The following is an 11,855-nucleotide window of genomic DNA, read 5'->3' as shown; positions in this document are numbered from 1 at the left end:
AAAAGGAATGCTCGAAAGATCCCTAACTTTCAGTCCCGTTATAAATGTACATGTTGCTAGGCAACGTGTGCACGTAAAACATACCGGAATTTTGCGGTTAGCTCAAGCTAAAACGAAATACGGGATAATTTCTCCTTTGCGCACTCTGTGCTAACTCACAAAAATGGCGGTCAGTGGCAGCATATCTGATCAGAAACTGGAGCTTCAGCGTAAAATCAAATTTCTTGGTATGTTTGTTTGAAATGCAGTGGGTGCCTTGATTTAATTTCATGCTAGTAGGCATGGGTTAGCTGGAATCAGCCAGCTAACTGCCATATTTAGCGTGAATGAATATACATGAATTCTTAATGCTTTATAATTCATATAATTAAGTCGAATAAAATAAGCGAGCTATTAAGTATAAAGTTATGGATCGCCTATTTCCATGCAGTATTATATTTGTCCACTAGAGGGCGAAAAAACATTACGTTATGAGAGGACTGAGGCCACCACCAGGAAGCAAAAAGAGTTCATCCGTCAGCTGAGGCAGGAGAACGAGAATCTGCGTAAACAGCTGGCAGAAACTAAGGCTGTAAGTAAGGCGATCAGATCACAACAAACTAAACATGAAACATGTTTTTAATTGTGGGGAAGTGGTCTGAAATTTGGATAAATCCAACTTACTGAAATAATAAAGGTTACAGATCAAGGTTGGGCACATTTTATTTCAATTTAGTTTTATTTATATTGCACCACATCACGAAAACAGTTGCCTTAAGGCACTTTATATTGCAAACTAACGACCCTAAAATAATACAGATAAAACTCTAACAAGCAAACGACTCCCTACGAGCAAGTGCTTGGTGACAATAGCAAGGAAAAACCTCCTTTTAACAGGAAGAAACCTCCAGCAGAGCCAGGCTAAAGGAGGGATTGTGGTTCTGCCACTGCCACTTGATTGTGAGGGGGGGTAAGTGAAGAAGAAACACTCTAAGCCTATTGCAGGGTAACTGAGGGAGGGTCCAGGGTCTTAACTATAAACTTTATCAAGAAGGAAAGTTTTAACCCTAGATCCATAGATTGGTACATCTCTTTTGAGCAACACCTGACATTAGGAAAATTAGGAATCTCACACATACCACAACTAATTAGAAGTGGTTTCTCAGTGTTTATTTTTTGCTTCATTTGCTTTTCTTTATGCTTTATTGCTTTTAATTTATGTCAGTCTGTATAGCTAGTAGTGACTTGCACCTGGGCACGGCTTTGGCAGCAAAATACAGGTTAATCTGCACTTGTAAAAAATCATTTCTACTGGGTAAAAGTCAAACATTAGAAAAAAGTGTCCTGAAGTGCAGTGTTTTAATAAACTAAAACTCATCAAAATAAAAGACACAGAGACAAGAGATTTAAAAAATGCTTTGCACTCCCCACAAGGAGTCATCCAGATCAAATGTGTCTCAGTCATTGTCTTGTCTTTCCTCTTAGCCTGATGAACATATAATCAAAGTGGCCTTTAAAAACAGAGATATGGAGGGGAAGGCCTTCTGCAACAGCACAGTGAAGGTGAGAGGAAGTCAGTATACACATCATGAAAAAACAAAGTGTAATAAGATGGGATTTCCTATTTTATATTAAATAGAAGAAAGTTTTCACAGCAGTCTACTGATTTCTATAAACTAAGTACACCTTTACATAATGCCCGTTTGCTGCTATATCTATACTCCATACTGGTACTCAGGTTGTTGTACTCTATTTATTTTATTTGTATTACTTTAATACTTGCATTTATATTACTCAGGTTGTTGCACTCCATTTATTTGTACTACCTATTACTTCTTATTGTTTCTTCTTATTCTGTTTCATTCGCTCCGGGACCGTGTGCACGTAATTTCGTTCCACCTTATGTAAACATGTGATGCGAATGACAATAAAGAAGCCTTGAATCCTTTAGCAGAATTAGGTTAATGTCTTTTTGCTATTTTCTGACCAATGCACAGCCTGACCTCAGAATTAATTTGCATCTACTCCTAGGATGATTGCTGGACCAGCAAACTGGCAAAATGTGTTTATATACAGGTGATCACACTTGTTGATGATCAGTTAATCAAGTGTGTAATTACTCATCCACTTAATTCCACTAGAAAGCGGTGTACATAGTTTTTCACAACCCCGTGAAAACTTTCTTTTTCATTACTGTATACAGTGTCAGTAAATATAGTTTTATTGTATGTTTTATTGACTGTACTGCATTCCTCACAAACGCCTGCATGTTTTTCAGGAGGTAAATGAAATGCTAAATGAAGGAGTGCTGTTCAAGAGGAAGTGTATCAATGCTGTAAAACACACAAATGAGGTCTACCAGCGTCGCCTCAATCAGTTGAAGATGGAGTACCAGAGGCTGAAATCAGAGAGCAGCAGCAGTAAAGTATCCTCTGATGCTCGCACTCGGAAAAAAAAGGACGATGCCATGGTAATTACCTCTCTGACCCCCCAAAAAAATCAAATTTTCTTGGGATTACTTTTTGTTGTTTGTTGTGCTCATTTGCAGACTTGAGCAAAATGACAGATCATAGATGACGATGACCAATGATTTGTGTTTATGTTTAGAAACTGCGGACTCTGGAGAATGATCTGGAGAAAACCCAGTTTAAATGCATGGAAGCTAAGAACATCATGGTTAACTATCTGAAATTCAAAAATCACTTACATGTAAGTCCAGCATGTGAGAAAATGTTTTGTTACGCTTAAACTTATCTTCATTTGATGTGATTTTTGTTAAAGAATTTGTTAATTGTCCTATAATGGTTTGTCTCAGATATTTTTGAAATATCAGTAAATTTGTAGTGATTATTTTGCTATTCACGCTAGCTGTTAACTCTCCATTATGCATTAGCAGATGCCTGCATGCAAGTGGAAGCACTCAAACATGAGCAGTGTTTTGTACAGAGTCTATTATTCATTGCTGTTTGGCAGTTTTGCAGAAAATAGTAGATCTTCGCTGTACTCTGCGCTTGGTTGACTGTTATATGGGACTCTGTTTGATACTGTACTTTTTGTCCCTGTTTATTCTTCAATTGACATACTAGTTCTTGATTCCTGTTTTCCAAGGAAACCAGTCAAATTTATTTACATTTAAGGTTTTTTTCCCATTTTTTTTAATGTGTGGTTTAATTGCTACTGTAAGAGCAAGTACGGTATATATAACTGCTGCCACACCATCAAAAGCCCCTTTGACAGAAATAGAGCAAGTGATCTGTCTGTTTATAGTGCAAACAAACACACTGTTACATACACAGGTGGAGATTTTAAATCCAGGTCAGGAATTTTTAAACCTGCTGAAAAAAAATAACCCATCAAAAACTACAAAATAGAAAGGTAATTACAGGATGTCAATCGATAAGTTCCTAATTTAAATACAATGTTAGCAATAAATAACAGCATCAATAGGACCTGACTGTTGAAAATCGTAAGGATTATATGATTAAAATATTATTTAAATTAAATTTTGTGTTAGTGCACATTTTGTCTTGATTTGGTTTTAATTCCTTGATCACAGTCAGGTAATCTAAATACTTTATTTCTCTCACATGGACAACCTTATTTCTGATTCTGTTTATTTCATGTTCACTCACTTTTCCACCTTCACCGCCTCAGGAGGAGAGTCTCACTTACAAGGGCCAGTTGGACTGTCTGGAAGCAGAAATCCTGAAGCAAAGAGAGGAGATGAATAGGCTGCAGATCATGAATAATGACCAACAGCTCTCCAAAGAAGCTACTAAGGTGACCTATAAGATATATCCTGTGTGATGAGTTAAAAGCATAAATGTTTCAAGATACAGTGTAAGAATTAGAATCCACTCCCTATTGCTATCATAAGTCAGACGATGTGCTGGAATTATAAATTAGGAGTTATAACTTGGAAACACTAATACACTAGCCTTGCCTTACCTTATCTTATCTTGTGAAGGTAAAATGAAATGATTGAGGATAACATGTCTGTCCACACTTATCTCAGACACCTCCTTCTGGTCTATATTATAGGTAATAATACGATTCTGTCATACTAACAATCTGTTTGTTTCACTGTCTCCATTTAGTTTAAGTGAACTGAAACAAGTTTTTCAGCCATTCTTCTTGTTCTTTGCAGGATGAGTTGCAGAAGCGGGAGGAGCTGCTTTACAAGGACAGTAAGGAGAGGGCGTGTATAATAGCAAGTTACAGGAAAAAGGTTAAGGAATGCAAGGCCCAGGCTGAAAAAGTCGATATAAGGGTGAGAGACATAAGGTGACACATTATGTATGTATTGAATTTTACTTACCAAGAAATGTATAGCCGTAATTATATCAGTGGGGTATTAAATGTATGGATGCGAATAACTGGAGATTTTCACAAGGAAAGAAAGCTAAAGCAGAGCAGCCTAAACCTAATCCACAGTGAAGGCCTCCCTATTCTTTGGTAAAATAATAATAAGGGAAGAAGAGTCATTTACATTTGGAATGATTAATACCTGCAGGATCAGATAACTCTGCCAGAAAAACTAAGCGGTGAGGCCCAGCACATCATCACCAGGATGGAAGAAGAAGATTTGAAAAAAATTTCTACTTTTGAGGAGGCCTTCAGGCGCATCAGCGAGACCACAGGTGTCACAGACACACAGGTATAAATGTTCCCACTGATTCTAGTACACACCGTGTAGTTGCTGTTATTCTTTTTTTCATCCATTTTGTGTTTGTGTAGGAGATACTGGAGTGCTTTAACTCTCAGGAGGAGACACACCAGCATCTGCTGAAACTGAAGGAAGAGAATGAGAAAGTCCTGCTGCAGCTGAAGGAAGAGAAGGAGCTTCTGAGCCAACAGTTTGAGGAGATGAAATATTTTAGACAGGCTAAACACCCCAGGTGAAGTATAGACATCTGCTTGACAATGGTTGAAATCTATTATTACGCTTGTGATAAAAACAAGAAAACACAAATATTTTAGAAATCTGTCAAGAACTACAGAACTACAAGAACTAAAAATTATATTTAGTCAGATAAATATAATTTATAACTTATTCTGTGTAACTTATACAAAGGTTTGAGCCGGCACACTGGGCATAAAAATGTTTTTTATGTCCAGAAATGCAAGTAAATAACAGTAATTTGACATCTTAATCACAAATAATAATGTGCTTTACTAATTTTTTCGAATTGTTGTCCATGAAATTGAATATTCATGGATAACAACAAAAACTCAAGCATAAATATGATTTTGGTTATTACAAATGCTGTTAATTTAGGGCAACTGAGGCAAATAAAAATACATTTGGTAAGCCATGTATTTAAAACTTTAATGCAACAGCTATCACATTGTCTGATAGCCTCTGCTCTTTCTCTGTTTCATTAGTGACCAGCAGGCCCTGCAGGAGTCTGAGCAGCAACTGCAGACTCAGCAGCAGAAGTGTGATGCAGCCAAAGAGCAACTGGATTGGCTCTTGAAGACTCTTCACACTGCCCAAGCTGGAGTTGAGCACCTGGCCAACAAACTTCAACACATCTCACTGGTACTAACAATTTCAACCAGTCATAATATTGAAATAGCCAGTTTATCACTTATTCCTAATATTAAAATATTTTTCTGCCCTCAAACACAAAGCTTTTTAAGTGTAATTCCTTTTTATGTTTGTTCACTCATCTTCTTCAAGAGTGAGGACACAGTTCCTGAAGTGGATCCAGATTCTGATCACTTTGTTCTGGAGCTGATGGCCCAGTGTGAGAAGAAATTATTGTCACTGCACAAAGAACTTCAGGGGAAGGATGTGGCTGGTATAATGAAGGAGCTGGAAAAAAACAAGGTGAGACAAAGGCCCTCTGTAGCAACACGGCTATTTTAAAGACAGGTCCTGAGCAATGTTTCCTCTAATTTTTCATGTGTCTGAGCGAACACACAAACTCCCTGAGCGGTCCCTTGGACCACTGTGAGCAACAGCAGACGTGTGGTCACGCCAGCACTGAATCCCTCTGGTATAACGTGGCCTATCAACACAATTTAAAAACTGGTATAAAGTCCACACTTTTCCCGTCAATTGTTCCGTCTGTCCTGCTCACATCTCCAGTGGTTGTACACGTTGTCATTAACGGCTTCACTCCTTATCAGCCACGCCACTTTGCTAGCTAAAACACCGGTGTCGGCACATAAGGACGCTGTCATAGCCTGTCAACCACGTTGTTTAGTTCGGTATATACAAATGTAAATCGCATGATTCAATGCAATTCAGGTTAGATTTTTTTTGTGCACAAGGCAGATTTTTTGTGTGCAGAGACTGTGCCAGCAGTGTGCAATTGCGCACATGCGCAGCTTAGAGGGAACATTGGTCCTGAGTCTGGATGGGACATAGAAAACATGGTTGACATTTGCAGAGGTAGTTCTAGCAAAGATGTAGTAGTCAGAGTGGGAAAGGCATGGGCACAACATTGATTGCATTGCACATGGTGTCTCTATTAACAGAGAATGTTAGAACATTATACGTATATAGTATAACACTTATGAACAGGTGCCTTTGAAGAGCTGAGAGTCACCTGATCAGAGCTATTAACAGGAAAACGTTTGGGAACATTGTCAGACAACTTGTAATAATTAGACTGTCACAGTTTGAAATTTAAACACTGTCTGAGCTGGAGCTTTTCACAGCTTACATAAAGCTGTGTAAAAGCTGCTGTGTAAAAGCTGCTGTGCTTTCTTTGCTTTACTTATCAGGATGGAAAGGTAACCATTAGAGGCACCTGAAGTGTTTGTTCTTGACTGAACACTCAACAGCACCTTCTCACTTTGAGAATATGAGGACAGGAAACATGCAACAGTCTGCCTGACATTCAAACATGACATTGATAATATGGGTCACAGGTCCGTTTTTAAATGGTACGATCTTTGTAACTGACGCAACTCTGAGCTGATAATTTGGAAATCAGTCCAGCCTTATTTGCCTGGCTGGTGCAGTTGAACTTTACTTGGCTTTCCTTTGTACCTCTACTAAAGGAGAATTTGAAGTGTGGCAAAGATCAGTCTGTTCATCTTAGCTTTTGCAAGTTAACCCTCTCCAGGCAGACGTTGCAGATTTGCAACAGTTAAGACCTAACAACCTGATTACCCCACATACATATTTTATGAGGTTTTTTTACTCAGAAGTACCACTGCAGGACTTGGTTGTGCATTAGCAACAAAAAACTTAATTTGGTCCTGAGAGGGTTAATGTTGTAGACATACATAAGCCTAGTAACCACTGCTAACACATGGGCTATGTTAAGAATCATATTGGATAATATAAAACAAGTAGCTGGTATTATGTGATAAGGTGGTTAAATTTCAATAAGCTTTTAACTAACTTATTCACTGTATTTAAAAGGGCTGCAATGATTCATTGAGTAAATCAAATCATTTCATTACAAAAAACTTTTGAAAAATTGAAACAGCAACACTTGTTACTGCAATCATCATTAATGCAAGCAGACTACAGTACAAATGTATGTAAGCAGATGATCTGTCTAGATTAGGCATCTTGCTGAAAGCTAATGATAGCCATCCCATTTTCTGTCACAGTGATAAAAGAGGCGGTTTACGACACCTTATTTCAAGGTTATTACTATTTCCATATTATTTTGCAGATTTAAACAAGTATAAAATATCAAATTATATTAGTTAAATTGTATTAATATTTTTAAATATAAAAAAGGTTATTTTTGTTTTGTTTTTTCTGAAGGATGTAAGATCTGGTGCTGTTAGGCTGAGCTGAATTATTCTTAACATTAATTAAGATCATCTGCATCAACATAACATCTGTTTTCTGCAGCAGGAAACACTGCATCAAAGCACAGGCCAAACCTGAGAATGCTGACATGCTCACTACACTTAACCCTTTCATGTATGAATTATGACAACCTCAATCAGGATTTTTTTCTTAAGTATTTTTGATCATCTTTACGCATGAAAAAAAGATTTTTGAACTTCGTTTTTATAAACATGTACTTTTTTTCAAAGAGTTTTTTTTTACATGTCCACCTGTTAGGAATGTGGACTTTGATGTTTTATTTATCAGGGTACAACCTTAACAGTCTTTCACCCTATGATAGCTGCGATCTTACAGGGCAGTGTCCCTTTATTTATCAATTGAATAATTTTGGGAGGTGACTTGCAAGGTTACAGAAATGTTGTACTCATTGTTCCCCCTGGTGACATAAAAAACAGAAAAGGATGCATGTGTTTAGTGTTGCACACCTGTAGAGAATGAAACTATAATCTTATGTTGCTATCTTTGTATCTCTACACACTGAAGAAGGCACAAGCCAGTAAGTGAATTGCTTTAAATGTGGGCAGGGCTTATGACTCACAGACTTTTAATGGAATTTGAGATTTTTAGTGTTTAAAAAAACATCTTAATTTCTGACTTGATGTTTCTTTATTAGTTGTACATAAGAAGTGAAGAAAAACTGTCAGCATACATCACCAGAGCCAAACCACCTGTGGATCAAGCACATGACCCCCTCCATGACAGTAAGTTGGTATCCTTTTACACACCAACAGTAATGACTGCACACTGTCTACATCCCTATTTACTTCACCGCTTCTGTTGCAGAAAATGAGACTGACGAGGGCAAAGCTAAGGTCATCACGCGTGAAGCGCTGAAGCTTCAGTCTCAGCTAATCATTGACTCCCACTCCAAGAGAAAGACCAAGATGAAGATGATGAAGAAGAAGGGCAAGTTATAAAGCGACAACACAATCCTCAATGTCTCCCAAAAACATGAAATATAAAATGGGATGATTGTGTCCAAGACTTTCCACCACAATTGTTTCACCTCTGTAATTGTTATTTTGTGTCTTAGCCGGTGCTATAAAGATATTTAGTGTACTGTAAATGAAAACATGTATTTTAACAGTATAACAGTATTAAATGATTTTCATAAATTGATGCTTCGTGTCTATACTTATTGTGTAACTGGGTTTGTTTTGGCAATAGTCAGGTGTCACTGTTGCACCAACACACTCTACCCCACCTCTGTTTTTTGAGCTCACATTTCACCCTGAGCCTTCCTGGAAGCCAATGAAAAAATACTGTTTTTAGTTTTTATTCTTTTTACCATAACTCCCTGTATAGTGTGTGGAATAGAACCCAGTAACTAGCAACTCCTTAGTTGTTAATGTTGTTATTTTCCTGTTGTTAGAAACAATGAATGTTGTCGGTTTTATCTAACAAACCCAAAGTATAGTAGCCTTCTGAAAGCCAATACTTGTGACGAATCCAGCCTTTATTCATGCTTGAATTACATCAAACTTGCTTTGTCCTGCTATAAGTTACAGATGTGAATATGAACCCTCCCTAAAGTGCGTACACCTGAACTATCTCTGCAACGATTGGCATCTCAGACAGTGTTTGTTGCTTCTCTTCTTAACCACTGGTTGAGTAGACTGAATAATACATCTCCATACCAACATGTCAGATAATAACCACAGTGAATGTCTCAGTGTCTCGCACAGGGCTAGGTCAGCAGCAGTGATTGAATGACGTACCAAAAGCAACCAGAAAGACAACTCTGTGCTGTGAACAAAAGCTCTCTGAGCACAGTTATTAGGTTTTTGTGTATATATGTGTGTGTGCTCCAAAAAAGGTTAGAATAAGGACAACTGTGATAAAACATTGTGCCTAACATGGCTCAGGTTGTGTTCATTTTATAAGTTTTGCTGAAGTTTTTTGACTGCTTGTTCATGTCTTTTTTATCCATTGCTCTCTAAAACTAAGTTTATCTACATTTCAGTATATTTTATGCGGGAATAGAAGCTGTTAGAACTTATATGATGTTTGGAAGATAATATAAAGGGGATTTTGTGATACTGGAAACAAAATAAATCTGACTTCGAGCGTAGCTTAACTATCTGAATGCGTATTTGATCCCAGCACAATTATGCAATTAGTACTAAGCCTCTGTTTGTTGTTATGGATGGACTAATAAAAGCTCCTGAGAACATTTATTTAGAGAGTTTTTTCACAGACTTATGCACTTTGAGTTCATCTGAAACATTACATTAGCCTATACCTAAAGTTATTGTTATGTACTGGAATTTCTATAGCACTTCTCTGGTCTTACCGAACACAAAAAGCACTTTAGCTACTAATCACATTTTAACCATACATTCCCACAGTGATTTATTCTATATTCACTGCTCAAAAACATTAAAGGAACACGGAGAAGGCCGTTGGTTTAGTTCACCAGGATAAGCAGTAACAGAGAAATACACCAGATCTCAGTGGGGGAAAAATCACAATGGATATCTGTACTGATATGGACTGGGTAATGTTCAAATGAAATGATGCCACGTCATTTGGTGGAAATTAAAAATAGCAACTTACAGATGGCTAAATTCAAAGAGACCCTGAAATTCTAAGAGAAAACACGATGCAGTAGGCTTGTCCTTTTTACCGAAATTTCATTGCAACAACTCAGGCTCTTATGTGCCTGTAAGCCTTTGTGACAATGTCAGGGCATGCTCCTAATGACATGATGGATGGTTTTTTGGACCTCTCCTCCAGGGCATCACTGAGTTTCCGGATAGTCTGAAGTTCAACCTGTTGCCTGTCGAGGTCTGTGTGTCCATCTATGGTTATGCCTCCCCAAACCATCATTGACGCACCACCAAAGTGGTCACGCTGAACGATGGTTCAGACAGCATAACATTCTCCACAGCTTCTCCAGACCCTTTCACATCTACTACATGTGCTCTTGGTGTGGTGACCCTGGTCTCTGTGAAAAGCACAGGTCTGAACCCATCAATTCTGCTATTCTGTTGGCCACAGGCTCTACAGTGATCGCAGGGCCCACTAGAGAATGCTGGGCACTCATGCCACCCTGATTAAGTCTTTAGGAACTGTGCTTTCTCCCACGGTCAAAAAATATTACACAAAATATTTCTACTATAGTGATATTTTAAGCATCAGACACTTCCTTTGCCACATTCAAGTGAATCTGCACAAATGTATCTATTTTATGCATCAATATGTGGTAGGAATGTTCTTATTAATGCCAATGACCCATATAATCAGGCACCAGGTAACAGTTCAACAAAGACTGCAGTTGGTTTTGCTTAATTATGCTCCAGGTTTCTTTCTGTAAATTGGCTTTGATACATCAAGGCAGACGCACAATTTGCTCTTCAGTCCTCATTTATGTTTGCTTGGTTCCATTTGAGGAAGTCAGAGCATAAGGAGACAATACTGCACCAGGCTACTTTTAGACAATTTGAGAAGGTAACCTCTTAAAGTTGGCATCTATTCATGTCAATGTTAATTGCACTTTATGTATTTATTTATTAGTAATCATGCATATCTCTGCTTTGTTGTTTTTAAGGTTTAGCCAGGGAAGTCGCAGCAGTACTTTGACAAAGTGGCTCACTTGTTTTTTAGACTTTCTAGAGAAAAGATGTCCTAATATTAGACTTCCTTGTTTTTCTTTCTGGCTCTTTCATGGCTATCAGCTCTTCTGGTCGTCTGTGCATGGTTGCAGCGGAAAGGCTATACAGCTGCTGACTGACATCACAACATTGCGTGTGTTTAAGGATGTTTATTACCAAAAAGCGCTGCATTATAAACACAGAATTCATATTTTCTAGTAAAAGAGATGCCCATTCCTGCACTGCCCATTTCTTCTCAATAATTCCTCTGCTTCCTTAATTTTATTAAGAATCTAAATTTCTGACGGGGGCTTGTCTCCTCAGCTTCCTGAAATCTACACATGTATGTCTGCTTTATCGCTGCCTTTTTGCCTTTACCAACCAGTTCGTGAGAGGAGACAGGCATGCTCCTTCTGCTGCAGAATTTGAATCACTGCCACAAGTGTAGGCTCGATTCT

The 11,855-nt window shown here is 38.0% G+C and overlaps 1 protein-coding gene across 2 annotated transcripts; it reads left to right on the top strand.

Moving 5' to 3' along the window:
- Positions 1–10: 10 nt before the first annotated feature.
- LOC146573176 (outer dynein arm-docking complex subunit 3-like) lies at positions 11–9,755 on the top strand. 2 transcript variants are annotated; one of them, XM_085277795.1, is made up of 13 exons: positions 11–227; positions 450–571; positions 1,465–1,542; positions 2,258–2,449; positions 2,587–2,688; positions 3,634–3,759; positions 4,127–4,249; positions 4,493–4,636; positions 4,717–4,877; positions 5,365–5,521; positions 5,663–5,812; positions 8,418–8,505; positions 8,588–9,755. In XM_085277795.1, exons 1-13 carry the CDS (start codon positions 164–166, stop codon positions 8,719–8,721), a joined length of 1,641 nt encoding a protein of 546 aa, XP_085133921.1. In that variant the 5' UTR covers positions 11–163; the 3' UTR covers positions 8,722–9,755. The 2 variants fall into 2 exon arrangements, with proteins under 2 accessions (XP_085133921.1, XP_085133922.1); XM_085277796.1 differs by having other exon boundaries at positions 31–227; positions 431–571.
- Positions 9,756–11,855: the final 2,100 nt, after the last annotated feature.

The sequence above is a fragment of the Mchenga conophoros genome, linkage group LG6, assembly GCF_057382185.1.
Source record: "Mchenga conophoros isolate Kocher_MC1m ecotype Shallow Benthic linkage group LG6, M_conophoros_male_GT1.1, whole genome shotgun sequence".
NCBI classification, from domain to species: Eukaryota; Metazoa; Chordata; class Actinopteri; order Cichliformes; family Cichlidae; genus Mchenga; species Mchenga conophoros.
This window is presented reverse-complemented; position numbering and strand designations above follow the sequence as displayed.

Coding starts and splice junctions, on each gene's coding strand:
- LOC146573176 (XM_085277795.1), top strand. CDS start 164: ATGGCGGTCAGTGGCAGCATATCTGATCAGAAACTGGAGCTTCAGCGT. Junction 4,250..4,492: donor CTGAAAAAGTCGATATAAGG/GTGAGAGACATA, acceptor TAATACCTGCAG/GATCAGATAACTCTGCCAGA. Junction 4,878..5,364: donor AGACAGGCTAAACACCCCAG/GTGAAGTATAGA, acceptor CTGTTTCATTAG/TGACCAGCAGGCCCTGCAGG.